This window comes from Pavona decussata, unplaced genomic scaffold (assembly GCF_977016875.1).
Source record: "Pavona decussata unplaced genomic scaffold, jaPavDecu1.1 SCAFFOLD_175, whole genome shotgun sequence".
Lineage (NCBI taxonomy): Eukaryota > Metazoa > Cnidaria > Anthozoa > Scleractinia > Agariciidae > Pavona > Pavona decussata.
The window spans coordinates 3,818,022-3,844,620 of NW_028145586.1; the positions used below are offsets into that span (position 1 = coordinate 3,818,022).

The following is a 26,599-nucleotide window of genomic DNA, read 5'->3' on the forward strand; positions in this document are numbered from 1 at the left end:
AGGCAATTTAAGTTTTATAATTTTATTTCCTTCTGTTATTGTGAAGCGCCTTAGAACTTTTGTATAAGGCGCTACATAAATATTATTAATATTATAATTTAATTATCATCATCATCATCATCATGATTATTATTATTATTATTATTATTATTATTATTATTATTATCATCATCATTATTATTATTATTGTTAGTAGTAGTAGTAGTATTTTTATTAGAAATATCACATTCCGTTAGAATAGATGTCCAACCTTAATTTACAGTTGTTCACAATTTTCAAGTATCCATGCTCAAATATTGAAACGAGAAACCTAAACAAACTACTAAACTTTCCCTTGGAAACAGAATACAACGTAGGAAGCCTCGATAAAAAAAATACAGCAATAGAATTCTGTGTCTGTTGTTAGATTATACAAGAAACAACCTTAAACTGCCCTTGAACACTAATGACAAGCTTCATTCTTCTAAACTCCATCTCTCTGAGTCTGATCGTGTTGAGGAAGTTACTTCGGTTGTAATAAAGAAGGAAATAAACAAAGAAAAAAAAGATCAACCTTCCTTACTTCTTACTTACAGGGTTTGTACACATTTTTGTATGCAAAACTTTTCGCACACTTTTTCCATTTTGCAGAATCACAGTCCTAGATCAGAGGTAATTTTGGCAAAGACGAACTTTAGGTGAAATTCCACTAGCTCACAACGATTTTACTTCCCCAGACTTTATCTTTATTTTCCATACTTTTTCCAGGTCTGAAAAACTTGCTTACAGATTTCTATACTTTTTCAAGAATTACAGACTCTGTATGGACCCTGTATTTACAGTTCAAGCAGCTCTGACCCTTGTAATAAAGCCGCCCCCGGCTGGCTTGCGCAGCGAACGTTTTTCTGCTAGTTCGCGTTTTTGACCGCGAGCGAGTTGGGACTAGGGTTGTGGGGAGCTCTCGTCCCAACTTTCGCGCGGTCAAAAAGCAGTGGCGGGTTGAACAATTTAAATAATGGAGTTCCCAAGAACAACAACAACAACAACAACAACAAAGATCAAAATGAAGGAAGAAATGCATGGAAATCTTTACTTTTAGCATTAAAATTACTCTCACTATTTCTCTCTCTCCCTTCTTCTTCCTTTTTTTTACAAAGAACCTTTTTCTTAAAGGGAACCTCCACTCCGACAACAAATTGACGGTAAATTGTCGGAAATAGTGTCTCAGTTCTACATATTAGTTTACAAAAGTAGAAGTGACATTCAAGTCTGCTATAGATATGATTATCGCCTATTTTCGATTTTAAATTTCCCAGACGCCGCCATGTTGGATTTCATGACGTCATACGGTTGCTGCTATTGTCAGTAAGCAGAAGTTCTTTCGTGTGAAACAATTAGCAACCGTATTACGTCACGAAATCTAAGATGGCGGCGCCCGGGAAATTTAAAACGAAAATAGGCGATAATCAAATTCTGTTTTGTCCGACACAGAAATATCATTTCCATGGTTTACAACGAAATTTTAAATTAGATTGTATTTTCAACAATTTAACGTTAATTTATTTCAGGAGTGGAGGTTTCCTTTAAGAAAGATGAGACCAAGGCTGTGCCGACTGATAGGAAAATACGTTTTAGGCTACTCGCTTGCTTTGGAGCTCATATTTTCTAGATTGGTGTCCTGATCATGTGCACATGATCGACTCAAAATAACAGACCAATTTCGATAAATTCATTCAAATTCTACCTTGGCTACGATGCTAAGGGAAATAAAACAAAATAAGTTAATCATTCATCTCTGAACCTCACTGAATTTCTGTTGTCGTAGCCAAGTAAGAATTTTAACATCTCGAAACTGGTCTATTTACGATATAACAAAGACAGCCGCCTTCAAGAACGCGAACAACCTCAAATCGCTAAAAATTAGTTTGTTCCAGGAGCCTCAGCCAAAAAGTTAGATGTTCTTATAGAAATAAATAAATGAAGTAAACACAAGTAAAATATTGGTCAACTTACCGAAGGAATGACGTACAAAACCGAATTGAATTTAACTCTTTGTCGAATGGTCCTTCCGGTCCATTTTGTTCCTTTAAAAAATTCCAGCTTGCCTTTAGAGTCAGCAGCAGCGAGACGAATCCTGGAAAGAACATTAATGGACGTTAGATAAAACATACCAATTGGAAGTATCCGTACTGGCTATTTAGTTTTGTTTGTCTACTCAATATATTATCTGTTCCGTTCCTTTATTATCGTCACGCCATAATAAGTTTTACAATATTTTTCAGTTTCCTTGTCACGTCGTCATTAGTTGTATGCTATAGAGCGGTTTCCAACTGACTGTCGTAAAACCAAAACCAAAGTAATTACTCCGGCCAATCGCAACAGATGTAAACAACACAATAAGCCAATCAGAATTCGAAGCAAATACATGTAACTGGTCCCAAGCGCGGGAAAACGCGTGCGGCCAAAACACGATTGGTTTCGGTTTCGATTCCCATTGGTTGAGAAAGTGGCGCGAGTTTTGCTCACCAATCAGAGAGCGTAGTAAAGAAAAACCAAAGCAAACACGAAATTACTTTCGACACTCAATTGAAAACCGCTCAATATTTATTGTCACGTTGTAATTAGCTATATTGCATCCTTCTTGTGTTCATATCACACCCACTAGCGGGTTCTATTGCCTGTACTGAAGATGGACGAAGTTTCATCCGAAACTTATTTGTAAAGTCAAAAAAAGTCGTAACCTTCATAAACATTATTTCCTGACTATTGGTTCTTCGAAAATTTGTTAATTATCCGTACACTGTGTCGTTTATCGATGCTTCTTAGCCTATTTCACCCCTCCCCCATTTTACAGTTTTGTGCATAGTGACCTGGCCTTTGAGTGGAAGCGAGGCTCGGTGGCGTTGATGCAAACCACACTGCTTTTCATATGTAAATGCAAACTAGTTAGCATAAGAACAACAACATCATTTACATTTGAACAGCAGTGAGGTATGTATCAAAAACAAAGTCAACTCCAACTACGCTTCCAATCAAAGGCCGGGTCACTAAGCACAAAATTAAAAAGGGTTCGGGAATTCAGTACGGTGAAACTAAAACCGCAACCACGTAACAGCCCGTTCCGAAGTTCAAATGGAGACTGGGGACGATTTATCAAATTTTCATTTAATCAGAAATTGGAGTCCATCACAAGAAAGATCACATTAAAATTAGTCAGTTTTCCAAGTTTGAGGTTCTGTCCTTAGATTGCAACCATGTAGAAGGCTTTCAAATATCTTAAAAATAGAGAGTTTGTATGGATTTGGGGGACGTTATCTCAGAATTAGAGACCTTAATTTTGTGTGGAATTGGGCGACCTTTGACAGGTCAGAGCCTAGTTACCACGTAATGAAACAAAACCAAACTTGGTAAACTTGATACTAATGTTTATGTGGTCTTTCTGGCGATGGGGTTCATTTCTTCATAAAACGCAATTTGAACAATGTGTAAAATAGGGTCCTGTCCCCTTATGAACTTCAGAATGTGCAAAAGGGCGAGAACGTCGATGTATACCGTTTAAAAAAACCCAATACCCTCCCATCCAAACAGAAGGATCAACGATCGTAGGAGTCCGTTCAGGAATAAGTTCCCAATCCCACGTTACCCCCAACCCCTCCTCCAAGGCGGCCGTCTTGTATTCTTACTCAAACCAGGAAACATTTTACATGCATGGAATCTCGTTCAAATTTAGGGGCGAAAGGTCGCCAGATTCCATCTGACACCTATACTCTTTCCTTCTGTCGGGGATTCAATAATGTACTAATATTTCTGAGACAAAAATCCTACAAAGTCGTTACCGTTGGACTGTTCACACGCTAAATTATTAAAGTTGTTCAACTGTTCACACTTCTAAATTATTTAAGTTGTTAGAGTGTTCACACGCTAAATTATTAAAGTTGTTCGACTGTTGACACGGCTAAATTATTGAAGTTGATGCTGCTCGACTATTCACACGACTTAAGTGTTCAACCTGCTCGGCTGTTCCCGGCAACAGAACATTTTCATGTCGTCCAAAGCTGATATCGTTGCGAGTTTCATTGTTGTTCCTTCTTACTCGTTCCACAGTGTGGTGATTTTGTCCTTCATATTCTTGTCCCTCAAGTGTGACAACGGTGCTGTGCCCTCCAAACAATCGCACCTCGATTTCTTCAGCCTCAGTAATGTGCAGGGTTTTACAAGTTAACTCGATAAACGCGACACGAAACTGTCTCATTTTTACCGAGTAAATAATTGGATTGAATAACGAATTCAGCAACATCAACGACGGAAAAAAATAGAAAATTTCACCCCGATACTTAGACAAAACAAATCTAGAAACGAGAAAAGGTATGTAACATAACATCAGCACGCACACGATTATACTTGTAAGTTTAAGCGCCTTCTTATCTCTTTCAAACTGTTCTCTTGCCTCTTGAGTAACTTGCTGAGCTGCAAGTTGTTTTTTGTGTCGGCCGGTTTCACGATAAACTTTAACATGGCAAAAAACGATGAAGGATATCATTAGACCAATTAATGAACCATTAACAGGGGAAAAGGAAGAAAACTTAGAACGTGGACGAACAAAGCCAACCAGAATGTGAAGCATTACTGACATGAGCCAACCTAAGGCAGAAGCAATTAGCACACGAAATGCGGTGACGTGCTTGGTGTAGGAGAAAGGGTACTTCATGGCAAGAAACCGTTCACCGCTTATCAAGGACAGATGTATTAGCGACGCAACAGATACACAGCTCGTTAAAAGTCTTGTGATGACTTGCAGTGCACACAAAACCCCTGACGTTTCGTTGAGTAGTGTGATTATGGCTGTGGCGATGAAAACTGGCTGAACTATCAGCCCAACCACGAAGTCAGTCGATGCTAATGCAGCCAGCAAAATGTTTGACTTGTGGACTCTCAATCGGGCCTTCACCTTTACCGCCATCATCACCAACGCGTTCAAGACAGTGGTCACAGGAAACGCAAGGATGTTTATTATTACAATGAGGATCGCAAACCATCGATCTACAGGCAAAGGCTGGTTGAATCTTCCTGCTATCAGAGCGTGTAAACCGCAGTCAGGGCGCGCCCGTTCATGGCTTTCAAGACTCGAGTTCATTTTTGTAAATTTCTTCCGAACCTTCCTTGTTTGACGTTCTTTGAAACAAGTTTTGCCTGGTAAAAAAACGTTTTTTTCACCTGGTATCTTTTGTCTTTTGTTCACAAGCTTCTCTTAAGTAGGATTTAAATTTGATTTCAATTGAATATTTTCTAAATGAGTGGCGGGGAAAAAGAAATATTGATTCTTTAAACCTACTCTCTCTCAAGAATCATGCGCTGCTTTTCGTGAAAAGGCCATGTTCATATAGACACGATAAACGAAACAAGAAATCTAGGTTTCAACATAAATTTCGCGCAACGAACAGACAAAACAAAACGCTTAAGAAACAAGTACATTGAGAATAAAAGCAAAAGATTACAGTGTTCTTTCGGCCAAAATAGACCAACCAAAAATCAGTAATTTAATCCCTCAAAATGACATTCACAGATCTGCTGACTGCTCTCTCGTGCGACAAATTAACTAACCCTTTTCCTACAGTTATGAAACGTTCCCTCCTTCTTCGTTTATAATCCTAACAAATTACAATGACCCACTTCACTGTTGTGTGTAAGAGACAGCTAACACGTTCTTCGACATATTCCACGTAGAATTGGTAACTGGCGTTTTTTTTTATTACGAATTATTTGCCTGACTTCCACGCAGCTGTTAGTTACATCTAATTATTTCTGATTTGTGTAATTAATGCACGAACAAAAAAAAAACTCTGTCTTAGTTTACTTTGTTCACGCCACAGCAACTGAAATAAAACGGAAAACGAAATGATTCATCACCGCTGTTAATTCAAAGAGAGAGAAAACGCTTGATTCTAACTGACAGATATTAAGAAAACGATCACCAGAAAATTATCACGTACATTTGAGTTTTTTTTTTGTCTTTAAATAATCGCGTTGATTGGCAAGTATTAATCCATCAAGCTAATCTTAATTGCGAACGCTTTTACTGAGTATCTATCTAAGAGGTCTTTTGTAATAGGAACTATTTGATATTAACTGACACCGCATTCGCACATGTCAGCTGAAAAACCTTTCCCTGCACGTAAACGCCAAACGCAGAAAATTTGCCTCACATCATGACCACGAGAAACAGAAGTATAATCTCATTTGAGCTTCTCAAAGCCAAACTCAAAGTAATTACTCTGACCAATCAAAACGGGCGTAAACAGCGCAATGAACCAATCAGAATTCGAAACATGTAACCGGCACTAAGGGCGGGAAAATACGACAACAACGAAAAAACATTAGGTTTAATGAGCAAAAACAATCGCTCTGCACGTGCGTGTTACATTTGGGTGCATTTCTTTGCCGTCCTCTGCGAAACAACGACGTGAAAAGACCACATTCAAGGTTTTGTTGAGAGCGTGAACGCACGACGATTAAATTTTTCATTTTCTTTCTTAAGTTGTAGGCCACTCTTACCAATTTGGTGCCTGGATAGTTCGCCATTTGTGAAACGTTCAGGGAGTTGAAATAATCGCTAAGTAGCACAAATAAAATAAAGATATTTTCTCAGGTTCCATTGTCGTTCCAGTCGCCGTTGCTTAAGTTCCCTATTATCTGTTCCGTTCCTTTATTATCGTCACGCCATAATAAGTTATAGTTTTACAATATTTTAACTTTTCTTGCCACGTTGCCTGTACTGAAGATGGACGAAGTTTCATCCGAAACATATTTGTAAACAAAAAAAAAAAAAAAAGCCGTAACCTTAATAAAAATTATTTCCTGACTGCTGGTTCTTCGAAAATTTGATAATTATCCGTACACTGTGTCGTTTATCGATGTTACTAGGCCAATTTTACCCCTCCCCCATTTTACAGTTTTGTGCTTATTGACCTGGCCTTTGAATGGAAGAGAGGCTGGCGTTGATGCAAACCTCATTGCAAATTAGTCAGCAAAAGAACAGTATAAGGATGGGGGGGGGGGGGGGGGGCGCTGGCAGCTGCCTTCGATCTTGCCGCTTTTCGGAAAGTGATGATCGCCCCAGTAAAGAAATCTGTCAATCATTCGAAAACCGTAACGAGCATGCGCGAAATGCGAAGGATTCATGCTATTTTGTCAATCTCGTCCCCAGAGCCCGCGCACGTTTTAGGCCAGCGGTGGCCACACGTCCACGAGCTCCACGCAGAAACCGGAAGCAGGGATCCTGCTTCCGGTTTAAAGGGGGATTCTGCTGACCGAGAGGAAGACAGCCTCTGGTAAAGAACATCAAAGGCCAAGAAAACGAGTGAAAAAGGTGACAACCTCCATCCCTCCCGTTTGTCAGTGATTGTCATTCATGTGAGACGTCCTTAATAACAAAACAACCAAAACAAAGGCTGCGTAAAATCTGGGTTTGTCTGCGATTTGCTTCTCTCAACCGCGACAAATTCATTTTGCACATTGACAGGTCGTTTTAGAAAACCAAACATTTTCCATAGGCAGGGGCAAAAAGACATATATAGGCTATGGCGATTAGAAACCATTTGTTGTACTTTTACTCATTTGGAGTTAAATTAAGCTTGTTTTCGCCTGTAAAATGTAGTTTTTAACACTTTAAAATGGGGGTGAATATACGCAGTCTACGCAGTATGAGATAGCGAAGTTTTTTCATGACACTACAGTAAAGTTAATAGCGAAACGAAAATAGAGCCTGGTCGGAGGTTATATAAGCTTTAACCTAATTAACTAAAACAGGGTAAAGATTTTCAAACAACATTCGAGAAACTTCAGCAAGGCATCGTTCCTAACCTGATTGCCGTCGACGACAAATACCACCCATACCAACAAATGTTTACAAACGTAAGCTTAATTTTTTCCGCCGTGAAATTTTATACAAACGATATGTTTTACAAGATCAGCTTTTGCTTACCCAGATACCATGATGCCAGAATAAATACAATAAAATAACAGAAGTACATTTAATAACAAGACACAAATTTGTAAACGTTCAACCGAAATAACCAGCAACTTGAAAATCTAAGCCGTATCAGAAAGAGCGGCAATTTTTTTTCAATTCACACACTCGGTGCAAGCTTAAGAAACTCACCCTGAAAAAAAAATTACCTGCACTCGATGTACTTTATCAGTCCTATAAGCCGCAAACTTACAAGGCTCACAAATGAACTGTTGTGTAAAGAGTGACAACGATCGCTATTCCAAGCGTTAATATTTTTGTCTTTTTGTCCGTCCGCTTTCTGAACCACTTTTTGTGCCACACATTCTTGAATACAGTCCGCTTTTAACGCAGTGGTAACAAAGGCCGTTGGTTTTCCTTGTTCAAGTTCAATTATGTTTCTGCTGGGCTGCTGATAGAATATCTGTTCCTGTTCAACAAAGTAATCTTCAATAAATTCTGCTCCAGTCAGATCAACTCGCAGACTCCGCGGTGCCTAATGGATTACAAGTTTGCTTCTTTCGGTTCCTTTAACAGCACGAGAAAGGCTGTTAAACTCTTATCTGCTTTAGACAATGTTGAGAACGATTTTAAACGGCCAGCATTGACTATGAACCGCATTTCAAAGTCGATAATTATAGGAGTTTTTCCGAAAATTGTCAGGTCCATCGTTAACCTCGACCGACGCAAGTGTCATACTGTCATTCAGCTTTTGTCAAACGCTGCAACATATCGCAAAGGTTTTCGCGCCTTTTCCGTTTAGTCATGTGATTTGACTTGCTATCTTTATCGTGTTTACTCACTGCACAAAATGAGAAGCGTATGAAAATTTAGTTGCATTTTGATTCTATGGCGGTTTTTGCTTTGATATCTTTGACAGTCTATTTCTTTTCTTGTTTTGAAACCTCCGATTCAAAGACGCTTCCGGTAAAATGTAATATCCAATCAGATTTCGATTTGCTGGATTTTGACATTGATTAGCCCAGAGGTCTTGCTTCCTTGGTGCTGACCAAAAGGAACGCAGCCTCTGGGAACGAGATTGGCTATTTTGTCTGTGGCGACTCGAAGGTGGCAAACGCATTCGTACTAAGTCATTGTTACTTTACTGTTAGCATGTTATTTTGCGGTAGTGCGAAGTTTGAACACTGCGATTAATCAAGACCGCTGGAATGAGGTGCCAGCTTTGTTTTAGGTTAGTAGAGTCGTCAGCAATGAAATTGCGAGCGACATGTTTTCAGCGAGTGTATGTGGTGAAGAATATGATTTGTAGTGTAGCGAACGATTATGGTTTTCGTCGTCTCAGGAAGATATTGTACGTCGACAAAATAGTAGAGTTCAATTTCGATTGTTGTTCAGTTCTGAAGAAACTAGAAGCCACGCAGTGTTTCACGACTGTCATCGCGAAAGCCCAGAATGTAAGCTTATTTCTCAAGACCGTCTTGGAACTTTAATGTAAGCTTATTAAAAGTATTTGTCCCACATTTTATGCGTATCAACTGTTGAAAGCGTCGTTACGAATGACACAGCATGTTTATTTTATGGAATTCTCCCTCTGTTTAAATGTTGCGTGACGACAGTTATTCCTGTCAGTTTAATTTTAATGCACAAATTGTTTAAATGCATACACAAAGAAAACGGCTTGAGTCCTTAAGAAATTTTTAGATAAGAAAATTTTGCGACTGGAAAGGATAGCTGATAAAGATCTCAGAAGAAGATTGCTCAACATTATTGTGAATAGAGCTACCAGGTTTGTATATGAGCGGTTGCAAGGGTGTTTGTCTCTTATCTGTATGGGGAGATTAACTTACGTGAAAAGACATTCAGGTCCTTATTCTCTCGTGCAAAAAATTGGGAAGTTGAGTTCAGTAGCACCGGGTGAACAATGTACTGGTACACTGAGATCTTGCAAAAACCACATGCATGTGCAGAAACCTTGGAAGGCACATGTAAATATTATTGCATTACCTGTCACCCTTTACAATACAAATGTCCATGAACACCTGTATCGGTATGGTGGTTTTCCCCCATTTTTGGATGCCAAAATGGGGCTACTGGGAATGCACCCTAAAACCCAACTGCAAGGGAGATACAGTACCAAATAGATCCCGGGATGGTAAATCAACCATGGTTTCTCTATGTATTGAACAGCCATTTCAAAGAAGACAATCCAAATTATCACCCCTTGATTACTGAAGTGTTTCTAGCAACTCGAGGATTAACCCAGCTGACCACATTACTCTGCAGTATAAATTATGTCATCAAAACATGACAATATACATCAGAACTGTAACATATTGCAATACTGTTTAATTGGTACATATTGTGTAACATAGTCAAGTGTAATTAACATATTGTAAATTATGCAATTACTGCACGTTTTCACACACTTGCACGGTGTAATGACTGGCTGGAGTATTGCTGCGCCCTGCCTCTTTTATGTTCCAGTTCTCACCCCAGAGGTATGACAGACAAAATCTAAATTAATGAAAGATAACTTCACCTCTTTAAAATGATGAGATTTATTACCAAGCTTACATAATGAATTCAAAAGTCAATATTTGTGGCTCACTTGGCAAAGTTGAAGAGCAAAATGCTGCTAACATCACCTCTCAACTGCTCACCATTTAGAAGAGATTAGAGAAGAAAAATCTGTTGTTGAGAGTATGACAGTAACATTTTAACTTAAGCAAAACAGAGAATTAGATCACCAGAATATCCACAGTTTGTTGACTCCCAGTGGGTAGTTGCTGTAAAGGGAGGAGATTCTACAGTGTACTTAAATGAAAAAATCTATAGGGAAGGTAACGATAAAGTGGAATGGAAGAAGTCTTACTGGTCTAGGCCTGTGAACTATGTGGGTCAGCTAGTCGTTGGTTACAGTATTTTCGTTTTTCGCTGCAGAATTTGCATCCGTGATCCCTTCTTGATGACCAAACTTCAGGTAAAAGAGAGACCGAAACTTTCCTGTGATGTTTGGACGTCGAATAGCCAAATTGTTTGCGAATCCGCACAGACGCGCCTTCGCATGAAATCGCCGCCATGTTTGTTTATCAAAAAATCGGTACTTAGTTTCGCTCGGCCAAATTTCTTAACTGGGGCGATCATACAAACTCGGTTCCAGGCCTCGCTGCCAGCCCCCCCTGAACAGTATCATTTACATATGAACAGAAGTAAGGTCTGTTTCAAAAACAAATAAAACTCCAACCACGCTTCCAATCAAAGGTCAAGTCACTAAGCTCAAAATTATAAAAAGGGTTCGGGAATTCAGTGCGGTAAAACTAACACCGCAACCACGCCACAACCCGTTCCGAAATCAAATGGAGACTGGGAACGATCTTTTAAATTTTCATTTAATCAGAAATTGGAGTCCATCACAACAAATTTTCTTCTTCTGGCGATGGGGTTCATTTCTTCATATGACGCGATTTGAACAATGTGTTAACTAGGGTACTGTCCCCTTATGAACTTCAGAATGTACCAAAGGGCGAGACCGTCGATGTATACCGTTTGGAAATACCCAATCCCCTTCCATCCAAACAAAATGATCAACGATCGTAGGAGTCCGTTTGAAAAAAGTTCCCAATCCCACACTGCCCCCCAACCCCTCCCCCCCCCCCCCCAGGCGGTCGTCCTGTATTCATATTTAAACCTGGAAACATTTTACACGCATGGAATCTCGTCCAAATTTAGGGGCGAAAGGTCCCCGGATTCCATCTGGCGCCTATACTCTTTCCTTCTAGCGGGGATTCAATAATGTACTAATATTTCTGAGACAACAATCCTACAATGTCGATGTCGGGGGTTAGGGATGGCGCAGTGGTGAGAGCACTCGCCTCCCACCAATGTGTTCCGGGCTCGATTCCCGGTCTCGGCGTCATATGTGGGTTGAGTTTGTGGTTGGTTCTCGTCCCCGCTCCAAGAGCTTTTCCTCGGGTACTCTGGTTTTCCTTTCTCCACAAAAACTAACATTTCCAAATTCCAATCCGACCTGGAAACAGTGGAGAGAAGAGCCACTCCGTGGATTCCACTGAAATCCTCATTTATTTATTCATTTTACTTACAATGTTGCAAAACTCGTTTTCGGTTTCTATTAGCCTAAGTAGTTCTTGTTTAACCCATGGCCGCAAAGCCAATCGTAACCCTCGAATTACATTATCCAGTCATGGTAGTTTTAACAAGTTCTTGTATAGGGCGAAACTAATAAAATCAAACAGAGCTCCGCTAAAACCCTCAACCCCATAAAAGAGCTGTTCGACTGTTCACATGGCTAAATTATAGAAATTATTTCACTGTTCACACGGCTAAATTATTGAAGTCGTTGCTGTTCGACTATTCGCACGACTAAGTGTTCAACCTGCTCGGCTGTTCCCGGCAACAGAACATTTTCATGTCGTGCAAAGCTGATATCGTTGTGAGTTTCACTGTTGTTCCTTCTTACTCGTTCCCCAGTGTGGTGATTTTGTCTTTCATTTACGCGTCTCTTGAGTCTGACAACAGTGCTCTGCCTTCCAAACAATCGCACCTCAATTTCTTCAGCCTCAGTAATGTGCAGGGTTTTACAAGTTAACTCGATAAACGCGACACGAAACTGTCTCATTCTTACCGAGTAAATAATTGGATTGAGTAACGAGTTCAACAACATCAATGACGGAGGTCCATAAAAAATTGCATACACTGTTTCAGTAGAAATTTCACTTCGATACTTAACCACAACTAATCTAGAAACGTAAAAAGGTATGTAACACAACATTAGCACGCACACGATCATACTTGTGAGTTTAAGCGCTTTTTTCTCTCTTTCAAACTGTTCTCTTGCCTCTTGAGTAACTTGCTGAGCTGCAAGTAGCTGTTGGTGTCGGCGGGTTTCACGGTAAACTTCAACATGGCAGAAAACGATGAAAGGTATTGTTAGACCAATTAATGATCCAGTATTAGGCAAAAAGACAGAAACGCCAGAACGTTGACGAGCAACGAAAACCAGAATGTGTAGCATTACTGACAGGAGCCAAGCTAAGGCAGAAGCAACTAGCACACGGAATGCGGTGACGTGCTTGGTGTAGGAGAAAGGGTACTTCATGGCAAGAAACCGTTCACCGCTTATCAAGGACAGATGTATTAGCGACGCAACAGATATGCAGCTCGTGAAAAGTCTTGTGATGACTTGCAGTGCACACAAAACTCCTGAAAATTCGTCGAGTAGGGTGATTATGGCCGTGGCGATGAAAACTGGCTGAACTATCAGCCCAACCACGAAGTCAGTCGATGCTAATGCAGCGAGTAAAATGTTTGACTTGTGGACTCTCAGTCGAGCGTTCATCTTCACCGCCATCATCACCAACGCATTCAAGACAGCGGTCACAGGAAACGCAAGGGTGTTTATTATTACAATGAGGATCGCAAACCCTCGAGTTACAGGCAAAGGCTGGTTAAGTCTTCCCTCTATCAGAGCGCGTAAACCGCAGTCAGGGTGCACCCTTTCATGGCTTTGAAGACTCGAGTTCATTTTTGAAAATTTCTTCCGAACCTTTCTTGTTCGATGTTTATTTGAAACTAGTTTTGCCTGGTTAACAAACGCCTATATTTTTCACCTCTATCTTTTGTCTTTTGTTCACAAGCTTCTCTTAAGTAGGATTTAAATTTCATTTTAATTAAACATTTTCTAAATGAATGGCGGGGAAAAAGGAATATTGATTCTTTAAACCTACTCTCTTATCGGAATCATGCGCTGCTTTTCGTGAAAAGGCCATGTTCATATAAACACGACAAACGAAACAAGAAATCTAGATTTCAACCTTAGTTTCGTGCAACGAACAGAAAAAGCAAAACGCTTAAGAAACAAGTACATTGAGAAAGAAACAAAAGATGACAGTTTTCTTTCGGCCAAAATAGACCAACCAAAAATCAGTAGCCTAATCCCTCCAAATGATCTTCACAGATCTGCTGACTGCTCTCTTGTGCGACAAATTAACTAACCCTTTTGCCACAGTTATGAAACGTTCCCTCCTTCTTCGTTTATAATCCTAACAAATTACAATGACCCACTTCACTGTTGTGTTTAAGAGACAGCTAACACGTTCTTCGACATATTCCACCTAGAATTGGTAACTGGCGCTTTTTTTATTACGAATTATTTGCCTGACTTCCACGCAGCTGTTAGTTACATCTAATTATTTCTGACTTGTGTAATTAATGCATGAACAAAGAAAACTCTGTCTTACTCTACTTCGTCCACGCCACAGCAACTGAAATAAGACGCCGGGAAAACGAAATGATTCATCGCTGTTAATTCAAGGAGAGAGAAAACGCTTGATTCTAAACATATATAAATAAAACGATCTCCAGAAAATTATCACGTACATTTGAGTTTTTTTTAATTTGTCTTTAAATAATCGTGTTGATTGGCAGGTATTAATGCATCGAGCTGATCTTTATTGCGAACGCTTTTACTGATTATCTTTCTAAGAGGTCTTTTGTAATAGGAATTATTTGATATTAAACAGCACATTCGCACATCTGTCAGCTGAAAGACCTTTCCCTGCACGTAAACGCCAAACGCAGAAAATTTGAAAACATTATGAAAATGAGAAACAGAGGTATAATCTCATTTGAGCGTTGCAAAGCCAAAGCCAAAGTAATTACTCTGACCAATCAAAACAGAGGTAAACAGGGCAATGAACCAATCAGACTACGAAACATGCAGCCGGCGCCAAGGGCGGGAAAACGCGTGCGATCAAGACAAGATTGGTTTTAGTTTTGTTTCTCATTGGTTGATAAAGTGGCGCGAGTTTTGTTAACCAATCACAGAGCGTAGTAAAGCAAAACCAAAGCAAACGCGAAATTACCTGCGACACTCAATTGAAAACCACTTTATGCAAATCTAATAATAAGGTGTAAATATGCTCACTGATACGTCAAGTAAATGCTTTATCCTTCGATTCCAAACAAATTTTAATACCCTTTAAGCCCCGACAGTGACCAACATTTAATTTCTCCTTACATTACCACTGTTTAATCAAGCATAGAGGTTATGAGAATAAAATAAATGATCATCAAACAAAATGTTATAAGTTAAGAAAGAAAATGAAAAGTTCACCGTCGTGTGTTCACGTTCTCCAGAAAAACCTTGAATGTGGTCATTCCACGTTGTTGTTTTGCAGAGGACGGCAAAGAAAGGTACCAAAATTTAAAACGCACTTACAGAGCGATTGTTTTTCCTCATTAAACCTATTGCTTTGCGGCGTTGTCGTTGCCGTCGTCGTCGTCGTTGCTTAAGCTCCCTATTCATTTTATATTTTTTTCCCAAGAAATAGAAAAGACATTCAATTTTTTGCTTTTGTGGAGGGCGGCAAACGTGAGAGCTCGGAGAATAACAACCCGAAGAACGACGAAAACTAACAAAAAACTCTACCAGCAAATGATATTAAAGGAGAAGTATCGTGGGGCTTTTGACATCTTTTGTTAAAAATAGTGAAAAAAGACCTTCACTTTGCTACAAAATAATTCTAGAACAACAAGAGGAGAGAAATCAACTCAATTCTTGACAGGAACAACTCGTGATCTTTTCTAGCACGTTTTGGAACAAAAATACGAAAACTTGAAAAACATTACCCTAACATTTTTTCAAGTTTCAATTCATTCCGACCTACTCTGTCTCTGGTCAGGGGCACTAATCGACAGTTTTATTGCACTGGGCCCAGTTGCTCAAAGCATGGTTAGCGCTAGCCCGGGTTAAATACCATAACAACCTATAGGTTCTCAATTCCTTTTAACCAATGGTTAGCGCTAACCATGCTTCGAGCAACTCAGCCCTGGGGTGATAATTTATAACAAAACTAGATCATTGTTTTTTTTTGTTTCTGTTGTCAGACAAACATTTTTGGGTTTTGAAATGACATCAAATTTTCGTGATACTTCTCCTTTAAGGCGGCGGGGAATAAAACCAGGCAGCATCGAGGAAAGCCAGACCCGTCAAGGGAGCGGCGGAAATCGAGCCTTGTGGGAGGCAAGTGCATTCGCCACTAAAACGTCCCTTAGCTGTTTAGGTAATTGAAACCAAGCAATTTTAACCTAGACTAGAGAAAATCGCACCAGTAAAAATGACAGAATATATTACAACATACCTTTTCTTTCCAAGGGTGATCAAGACCGTCCGCACCTTCTGAAGAACGTCCGCCGCGGTCATTTCATTTTCTAAATGAACAGTTCCTCTGTTAAGAGCGCAACTTCTTTTCATTTCAAACAATTCTCCCTGCCGTGGTAATCGTGCAGAGCGACTGGGAAGGAGAAATATTTTCCTTGTAAACTTGAGAGCATTGCGGCTCTGATAGGGCTTATTCTCTTTCTTGACGACCGACGACAAGGTGCTTTGTGTAACGCTTAACGAAGAGTCCCCAGTGGTACTGTCTTCAAAACTCAAATGCCTTAATGCGATGTCAGAGAGCAACATAAGGGAATTTGTCTTGGAAGGCAAATCTGAAAACAGATGGTAGGAAAGTGATCAAAATCTAATTTCTCCAAATAGAGATGTCAGTTATGAAAGATGTAGGTGTGGTTCAGGGGAGGGGAGGGGGGCAAGAAATGTGGGAGAAAAGATGGGGATACACGCGCCCATTTTATTCGCACTTTTCTCGCTCCCCCTGATATAACATTTTGTGTCCATTTTTCTTATAGTACCCATAAACTATTTGCCGGTTACAGAGTGGATATTAAGGAGGGAATCAAAGTAGACAAAAGGTCCTCTGAAGGTTGATTTCAGGGAATAGCTGTGCTGAGTGAGCCAAAACGCATTGAATACCGTCATTCTAAACCTTCATCATCATCAAATCTCTGCGTGCCAGTAGGCGCATAAGGCCGACACATTCTCTGACCAACCCTCTCTGTTCCGTGCCGCCGCCTTGGCTACATTCCAACTCTTCCACGCCGCCTTGTTCTCTCCCTCTCCGGCCTTTGGGCTTCCCGCTAGTTTTGGCCCAAGAGCATCATTGCAGCCCCAGCCGCAAAACCTCCAGATTGTGTTGTATCATTGTCGATGGTTCTGGTTTCTGTAACATTAAGCTTTTTATGGAGCAGGGTCGTTAGCCCTGCGTCCAATTCCCAGCCTGGAGGACCAGGGAGTCACTCTCTGTCAGGTCTCTACTATTCTAAACCTTGGTGGGCAGTTTATTACTGTAGCCTGCGTAGCAGGTGTAATTGGGGAGGGGAAGCGAGAAAAAGTGAGGGAGGGAAGGAAGTGAGGGAAGTTATGGGGGGAGCAGGGATGGAGCAGTGGTGAGAGCACTTGTCCCGCATCAGTGTGGCCCAGGTTCAATTCCCGGTCTCGGCGTCATATGTGGGTTGAGTTGTTGGTTCTCGTCCTTGCTCCGAGAGGTTTTTCTCCGGGTACTCCTGTTTTCCCCTCTCCTCAAAAACCAACATTTCCAAATTCCAATTCAATCTGGATCATTGTCAAGGACTTTATCATGAGCCTCTGACTTGGGAGATTGCGCAAGCACTCCCTGTGTCATTGACACTAAATTTGATTTGATTAAAGTACCCTCTTTCTCGCCTCACTTTTTCCCCCTCCCCTCCCCAATTATGCCTGCTATGCAGCCTAGCACTTTATGTATGAGTCACATATTGTACTAAATTTACAGCCCAGTGATTGAGTCTCCCCAAATCCTTAAGGTTGTCTCGTTTGCATCACACTACAGTACAGGCTTACAAGCGACAGCTTACCAGAACACTCAGAGAACAGAGTATTTCCACAGACTGGTTTCTTGTTGAAAGACTGCTTAGTTTTATTGGGTTTCTTTGATGGTTTGGTCTTCCCTTGTTTTGGCTTTGTTTTTTTCTCAACACCTGGTTGAACAAAAAAGAAAAACAAAGTAACTTGATGAAGCATCTTAAGATCCTGGTGCCAGATTCCTGGAACCTTCCTAAGCAAGCAAGCAAGCAAGCAAGCAAGGAAGCAAGGAAGCAAGGAAGCAAGGAAGCAAGGAAGCAAGGAAGCAAGGAAGCAAGGAAGCAAGGAAGCAAGGAAGCAAGCAGGCAAGGAAGCAAGCAAGCAAGCAAGCAAGCAAGCAAGCAAGTAAGCAAGCAAGCAAGCAAGGAAGCAAGCAAGGAAGCAGGGAAGCAAGGAAGCAAGGAAGCAAGCAAGCAAGCAAGGAAGCAAGCAAATAAGTAAGCAAGGAAGCAAGCAAGGAAGCAAGGAAGCAAGGAAGCAAGGAAGCAAGCAAGGAAGTAAGCAAACAAGCAAGCAAGCAAGGAAGCAAGCAAGCAAGCAAGCAAGCAAGGAAGCAAGCAAACAAGCAAGCAAGCAAGCAAGCAAGGAAGCAAGCAAGCAAGCAAGGCTTTGTGAAACTGACCCCTGGTTGAGTATATTCAATGATGGCCACATTCTAGAATCCAAGACCATAGTTTTTCCTTTAAAATTAAGCTTACATAGCAAGGCACAAAACAAAGTGTAAGGACCCAGGACCCACCAAACCACAAAATAGATGATGGTCTCTACCAGCGCCCCACTTCATCAACATTGGGGACTTTATACAACCATGACGGCAATGCCAACGAAAACATCACTTGAGAAAACAAGTTTGTGTTACTTGTAATACTTTACTTTACTTCACTTATTCCAATTCGTTCAACTTCTACAAAGTGGGCGATCTATCCAATAACAGAACTGGTGGGAACGGTCTTCAAGTTAGCACAGAGAATGAAAATTTACTGTAGTGTGCTCACACCCTGCATAAAAACTTGAATTTGGGCATTTCTTGTTGTTGTTTGGCTGAAGATGGCAAGGAAATGTATCAATATTTGTAATGCACGTGCACAGCATTGTTTAGCTCATTAAGCCTTTTCTTTATTGACGTTTTCGTTGCTGTCGGCCTTGTGTTTGCATAAAGTCCCTATGAAGAGATGGTGTCCTGTTGCAAATTAAGCCACTCCTCTATCCAGCAGCAAAAAAATGACAGCGAGATTAAAACCTCACTTTTCTTCTTTTCTTCTCAGACAAGGTGTTTGAACAAACTAGTTATGATCAGAGCCCTGATATACATGTAAAGAGGCACACAACTGTAGAATTAAACCAACTTCACCAACCATAGCTGTCCATCAAATATCTGCTCCCCTTTAAAATTAATATTCATGAATTTCACTTAAAAAAATGCTTTCTTCTTGCCTGCTTTTTTAGCTGTTTTTTGCTTCTTTTCCTCCTCAACTTTAACTTTTCTGAGGGCCTCCTTTGCCTTAAGCTCTTCTTCTTGAGCAGTTAATCTAAAGTCATCAGGAAACAAAAAGAAATATATTTTACAGTTGTTTTCAGGCACCAGAAAAGGGAAGGGAAGACAGAAATTGCACAGGCATGCATGTGATGCGCATGGCAAGAGCAAGACTGTACTGAGGAAGCAAAGTTGGTTTTTACAGTGTGACTACACTGTACTTTTACCAGGCACAATTAAACAAAACTGGCCAATCAGATTGCAGGACAAGAACAATGAATTTCAACCAAAGCCAATTGAACCAATCACAAGTAGACAGAAAACAAAAGTTAAAATTATTCACTGCTAGTATCACACTAAGATCTGAATGGCCAGTTAAATTATTAAAGTTACCCTGGTAATAGTAGTCGCACTGTAAACAGGTTGTGTAACTTGCAGCATATTTGGCTAGTTCACAACCTTGTACCAAACTTCCTTACAAACTTTTCAACGCTGTGGGGTAAAGTTATCCGAAGATAACTGTAAGAGCTGAAAGCATTAGATTTTTCAGTTTTGTTCAGATTTGTCTCACAGTGGGAACATCTAATTAAAAACAGTAATTTCTTCCCAAAACAATACCCTGTTTTTCTACATCCAACTACAGTGAACTCGCTTTATTACGGACACCCTTGGGACTGCAAGTTAGTGTCCTAATAATAGCGAGAGTCCATAATAGTGGGAATTCATTTCAGTCAAACGTCTGTAATCAATTTTGGAGGGGGATTTAGCGGCTGTCCGTATTATCGGGGTGTCCGTAATAGTGACGTGTCTGCAAGGTGAGAGTTGAATGTACCATTTTTGTGAAAATACCATGTAACTTGAGCTTCTTCATTGCCCTTCACAAAAGGGTCCTGGGTGCCTTTTCCAAGGGCTTTTTCTCAAAAATGGTGGACAAAACAGGGAAAATGTATGCTTTTCATTTGAAAATCTGGATATGTTGAAATTATGAAAAGATAAAACTCCTGAACTCAGGAGGTTGGAGAAGTATTCACTTCTCTTAAAAAAATTATTAAAAATTCATAAGCCCATTGACCTATCAAATGGTCGATAATACATCACGTGCAGTGACTTTATATTGATAAACCTCCTCCTCATTAGTATGCAGTGTTTTATCAGCTGATAAAACACTCCTCATTAGTATGCGGTGTTTTTCTCGTATGCGAAATTTCCAATGTTCACAAAAGCATAATAATAGAAGTTTAATTATGAACTCTATCGACACACGCTTTTCCAGGAATGTTTTTGAAGCTGTTCAAAAAACTCGCAGCACATGTTTTATTGGTTTAAAACTACTCGGTTGTACCTTGTGGTTTTAAACCCGATAAAATACTCCTGCTCCTTTTTTAAATATCACTCAAATATTACAGTGTCAAAGTGTTTTTCATAGAACTTTACCTTGTTGATATATTTTCAAGGTAGTTAGTAAGCCCTTTCTGCAGACTTGATTGAGAAATTGTTTCATCCTCATGCTGCTCCTTGCTGGTTAATGACTTCATCACTGCTTTTCCTGCCTTGGTTCCATAAAGATTCTCCACAAATTCAGCTGCTTCATTCCTAGCTGCTACGTACAGCATAAGCCTCAGAATACTGGCCAGGGCAAGATTTGACCCTGATGAATGCATGGAAACTGGATCTGTGCCAAAAAGAAAGCTTAAAAGTTGAGGTTTAAGTCCAGGGAGGAGGACGGGGGTAATCCCATAATTTTTAGCTGGGGGTGTGCCGCTGGTTCTCTGAGAACCTTAACCTATACTAGACCATGTTAACCTTTATTTTGCAGCCTCATTCTAGAGTAAACACCGAAAATCCCTACCCTATCCTAGACCTATTTGCGATTTTCAAATGTCATTTACTGGGAAACTTTCTTAGACTAAATTCTTCAAGCAATTGCTTAGTTTCAGAGAAAATGATACCCTATTCTAGACCACAACTCTCTGATTTCTATACCCTATTTGAGAGTAAACTTGCTGAAAACCATACCCTTCACAGCGGCACTACCTATATACATGCAGCTCATGTATGGGAGTACCCCCCCCTCCCGGGGTTTAAGTGCCCACTTACAACAAGTAGTTAAGAAAGGATGGTGTTTTCTGTTTTGTATAATATATTATAAATCTCTTGGTCCCAGAGATAATTCGAATTAGAAAATTAATTAAAGTCATGACGTCATTAGTGGTGACAGGAAAGATAGGGCTCAAATCAAGAATATCTCTAGAATTACAGGACTGGTACTTCAGAGATATTCTTAGGGCACATTCTTTTGGGACTATTCAAGAATAGGTATACTCAGAATAGATAGTATTTGTGTTCTTTGGGGAGCTAGTCTGTTCATTCTGCTCCTGATAGAAGAATGAACAGAATGGAAGGAATACGGTTAACTCGGAATAGACAGAATACACGTCCTTTTGGGAAATTTTTGGCAGGAAATCCTACGTGGCCGCTTAAGCGCAGACATAGTAGTTCTCAGGTCACCTCCACCATGGGCATTCTGTTTCCAAATTTTAGGAGCATTCTTTTTGAAACTGAAATTCTGTGTATTCTTTTATTCCTAAACTGGAATAAGAATAGCTAGAAGAGCCTGAGAAGAATGCACCCTAAATTTCCTGATTTGTCTAAAAGCTGTGTCTACTTGTCATGTCATTAATTTTCTAATTTGCATATGCTAAAACTTGAATATCCCAGAAATGAGAGAGAATATTACAAAAAGGAAAGCACAAGGCTGTCACTAACAGGGCACGATCATCGTAATCATCATAGTTTTACGCCCCACTGGATCCAAGCCCTTCATGATCAAATGAAAAGGTTCCTTTTCGGTTTCTTCAATAGGTGGTTGCCTATAACAGTACTATAATGATTAATTACCTGACTGTGCTTCCTGTTGGTCATTGAAAGCTGAACTTTTTGTGGTTCCTTTATTTGAGAGTGCCTTGACTAACTTTCCTCCATAATTTACACTGCAAACAGTCTTCTGTAACCCACTGCAGATCTCATCTTTGTATATAAATTTTGTGCTCCCCAGAACTTGACCATCATTAGTTTCTAGTTGAACAGTTACTACACCTGGCTTCTCACTCCCTAAAACAGAAACAAAAAAATTATAAAATCCTCATTTATCTTTACACTTACATGTACATCTTGCAGGGTTTAAGTTATACTAGAGAGATTAAGAATTGCGTTTACGGCAAACAGCAAATGGCAAACATGAGATTCATGTTTATGTTTTTTTGAAATAAAGAGTACAAAGATGAGAATAGTGCAAACTAATTCTGGCCTTCCATGCTAATGCAAAACTACTCGATTTGACAGAGAAAGTGAAAACAGCAAGAGACAAATATAGGATAAACATGGTCACGTGGTCACATCTCATGTTTGCCGTTAGCCGTAAACGTCATGCTTAACCTGTCTAGTGACAATAGACCCTTCTCCAAAATGGCAGCTGAAAATTCAAATAAGCTAAAATTTAAAACGTATACCAGCACTAGAAAGAGCACTTTTACTTTAGTAACCTGCAAAGGTTCAGCATATCAGGTGTAACATTAGCTGAGAAAATGTAAGTTGAAAAATGAAACATTTACAGACGTTTGTATGACTGTAGACTGTTCACAGTCCCCTATTTTTCCATGTGATCCTCGAGATCGAGCGCGTCTTACCGTTAATGGCGGTCATGTTGACTTTCAGTCGTACCGAGTCTTACCTGAGGAAGAGTATCAAGTCTACTTAGGGGGCGGGGACGGTTTTGGAGGAGTCAAGATGGCCGCCATTAACGGTAAGACGTGCTCGATCTCGACGATCACATGGAAAAATAGGGGACTGCGAACAGTCTAGTATGACTGGGGGTATGACGTATACCCCCAGTCATACAAACATCAGTCTGTAAATTTGTCAAATTTCATCTTACATTTCCTAAGCTGATATAACACCCATTATGCTGAAACTTTGCAAGGTTACCAAAGTAAAGGTGCTGTTTCCAGTGCACTGAGTGGTATCAGTTTTTCATTTAGTTCAATTTTAACTCATTCAAATCTGTTGCTGCCATTTTGGAGAAGGGTCTATTCACATACATCAACACACAAAGACAATGACGCATGGGAGAAATACAATGTTATTTTTTTTTTCAACCTTGTTAGGGTTAGGGTTAGAGTTTTTCAATCAGTGACACAGTCACACTTGTACTTGTGAAGTGACATGAAAATTTCAAAACTTTGTTCAAATTTGAAAAACACCAGTCATGCGTGACATAGGTTGAATGTAAAACTGTGACTAAGTATCCACTTAGGAGGTGTCTAACTAGCAGTGCTTTGAAATCTATGATTTGTACATAACTTAAGGTTACCCTATACCTTCAGAGGTGTCTTCAGAGGTGTTTTGCGTCCAAGCGATGTGGCGCATCCGGTTAAAACTGTAGATAGCTGAACCCTTATATCAAATTAAAGCTTATAGAGCTGGCTATCAAACTAAACCAAGAATTTTGAAATAAAATGAATTGCCGAATTTTTGGCGCTGTTTTCTCGAATCAATTTTTTCACTTGGAGGAGCCACTTCAAAGAGCTAAAACTCAAAAGGAATTTGTTCGTTTGCCTTCAAATTTGGACAGTAGCTAGTTTAACATATAAACAACAAAACCGCGTCTGCGAATTTTTTCTTTCAAAATATTTTTTCTCTGAGAGCGATTTTTGTACCATCACTCCACATTTTTTTCATCCTATTTTGAAAATGCTCTATAACTTTTCATTGCAATTGAATATGGCAAAACACAGACACGTTTTTTTAGCGCTTTGGGTCCGGAAACTGAGGAGCAAATTAAATTAGCGAAAAACAAAATTTGCTTTGACTTGTAGCTTTAAAAAGGTGATTCGGATGCTTGCATTTAGAGGTTGTGAAAAATTCAACAATTCATTTTATTTCAAAATTCTTGGTATAGTTTGATAGCCAGCTCTAAATGCTTTAATTTGATATAGGGGTTTAGGTATCTATAGTTTAAACTGGACGCGCTACATTGCTTAAACGCGAGACACCTCTGAAGCTATAGGGTAACCTTAAGGATCACAACTTAACTCCTGTCTCAGAGAGAGTTATATACACTGTGTAAAAATTATTGACTTACTTGGTATGTGTTCACCTCTTATCATTTGCTCTTTCCATAAGGTAACAGGGACCATATGTCCACTACCAAAGCGAACACATAACAGAGACCTTTTTATTTCATCAATGTCCTCTGGCAATGACTTGTTAAGTAGCAGCACAAATTTATCACCACCCTACGCAAAATTTCCAAACAAAACTCTTAAAGTATGTGTAACAGTAGAAATTATAGCAAGTGTATTTCATGGACTGGATTAGATCGCCACTTTGTTTTTCATCATCATCATTAACATCAGCGTGGCATGACAGCTGAGCAACAGTTGCACATGTCTGTCGGCCCAATCTTCTTGATTCTCTATTAGACGCAGCCAACTCCACAGTACTTTCTGCTTCTGTGTCCCTTTTTAACATGACAAAAAATCTTGACCAGGGGCACGGAGCTACATGTACCGGTCTACATGTAAGTCATAGTATACAAATTTCCACAGAATTTATGGTAAATTCTTTTCATTATTTCATAGAAAATAATAACGTATGAAGCTACAAGGAATTTTAATAGGGTGGAGAGGCGGGGAATCCAAACCAAAAAATCCTTCTCTGGGGGGCGGGGGGGGGGTGGGGGTAGGATATTTCTTTGGAATAACACAATGTTAAACTAAACAATGAAAGGTTGAATGGCCTACCTCACATGGTGAAGACCCAGGAATTATTTCATTCACCAGCTCATCAGACCCTGAAAAATATTGTGAAAAAAAGAAGTTGCCTGGGGGATATGAAAAAACTCGCTACCTGGGGTTCTTATTTGACATTTGTCAAATTAGGTCAAATTCTCAATTTTCAGGTGACTTGTATCTTATTTAGGTAAAGTAGTGGTTAGCGCATCAGACACTCAATTGGACGGTTGGAAGGTCATCGAGGTTGGTCTCTGCATTACTGTGTTGTTTCCTTAGATTAAAATCTTTGGTCCACATTGTCTTTCTTCATCCAGGGGTACACTCGGCAAATGGTTACTTGCGACATACAGCTGGGGTTAACCCTGAGAAGGATTGGGATCCCACCCATGGAGAGTAGCAATACACCTATTTTCTTAAATATGCTACAGAAACCAGGTTATACTCTGGCCTGCCATTTAGGCTCAAAGACTGACTTTACCTAAGTACTGATCATAAATTGACAGTCAAATACCAGAAGATGGTGATGGAACAAATATAGAACAAATACCCATGAAATCTGGTAAACTTGAGCTGACAAGTTTTTAACTGTTTGCAGTCACCTTTCTTGGCTTCAGAAGACTTTAATTCTTCCTCCGATTGTAGACCCTTTAAATAGTCATCAAGAAGAGAATTGAAGTCTATAACCTAAGTATAGAAGGGAATAAAAACCATTTTGGCTCAGGTAAATTATTCCCATAATACACTGTATTCCGCTATGCCCGACAAAATGATGACGTAGCTGAAGGAGGTACAAAGTCTTAACAAAAAAAATGGTTCTCCCAACAAGATAGAATTTTAGAAGCAAAAAGCTGTAGAAAACAAAACCTTTTCCTTTTGTCAGTAAGCTATAGATAACTTTTCGTCTTTTCACTCCCAACCAAAAATTAAAAAGACTTCGTGAATACGTCACTGACGTTAGCTAACTGTACATGCCCACTTTCTCTAGACGCAAACAACCACGAGCTTTACAAAACTTGCCCAGTCCACAGTGGTAACAAGGAGTAAATAAATTAGAAACAAATCATATTATTTTGACGGCATAACACATTATAAGGCGTAAGAAATGCCACCCAAATTAGCTTTCAAAGTATATACTCTGTATACCTAACCTCGAGAATCTTGCGTCCCTTCGAATTCCAAACCGAGGTCCTCTTCGGTTCGTCGTGCTTTCGTTTTCGCGAAATTGCAGAATCACTATCAGATTTTGCTGTTCTGTCTTCATAATTGAAGATTGTTGGAATCGCATCGTGCTTCAGTACCACTTTTCTGGGTTTTGGAAGCCCCAACGACTCAAATAACTTCGGATCGTGAAGAAAACAGTGCGGTTCAAAGTGGGCTGAACACAACCTCGAGAACTTGTTAGGTTCCCAGTTCAACCGTCGGACCTTCTCTGACCAAATTTGCCGGTACTTTTCGTCAGTTGGAAACTGAAAAAAGCTAACTTTTTTCACCTTTTTCCCATCGTTGTTGCAATTGAAAGCGCTGCAGTAAACCATTTTGGATTACTGAAAAACTTCGTACAAACACCGTGCAAACCTTTAGTCAACCAAAACCACGAGAAGGCACGTTTGACGTCATCCTTGCTAATG

The 26,599-nt window shown here is 39.8% G+C and overlaps 1 protein-coding gene and 1 long non-coding RNA gene across 2 annotated transcripts; one reads left to right on the top strand and one right to left on the bottom strand.

The window, feature by feature from the left end:
- Nucleotides 1–238: 238 nt before the first annotated feature.
- On the bottom strand, nucleotides 239–26,585 carry LOC146463738 (uncharacterized). Its single transcript, XM_085084249.1, has 11 exons — nucleotides 26,120–26,585; nucleotides 25,571–25,655; nucleotides 24,981–25,030; nucleotides 24,320–24,473; nucleotides 22,078–22,290; nucleotides 20,614–20,851; nucleotides 19,140–19,234; nucleotides 17,699–17,821; nucleotides 16,105–16,456; nucleotides 1,993–2,113; nucleotides 239–505 (listed from the first exon to the last, which is right to left on the bottom strand). Exons 1-11 carry the CDS (start codon nucleotides 26,504–26,506, stop codon nucleotides 503–505), a joined length of 1,821 nt encoding a protein of 606 aa, XP_084940375.1. The 5' UTR covers nucleotides 26,507–26,585; the 3' UTR covers nucleotides 239–502.
- LOC146463739 (uncharacterized) lies at nucleotides 7,045–9,465 on the top strand. Its single transcript, XR_014856878.1, has 2 exons — nucleotides 7,045–7,166; nucleotides 9,023–9,465. It is a non-coding gene; the product is annotated as an uncharacterized LOC146463739 (long non-coding RNA).
- Nucleotides 26,586–26,599: the final 14 nt, after the last annotated feature.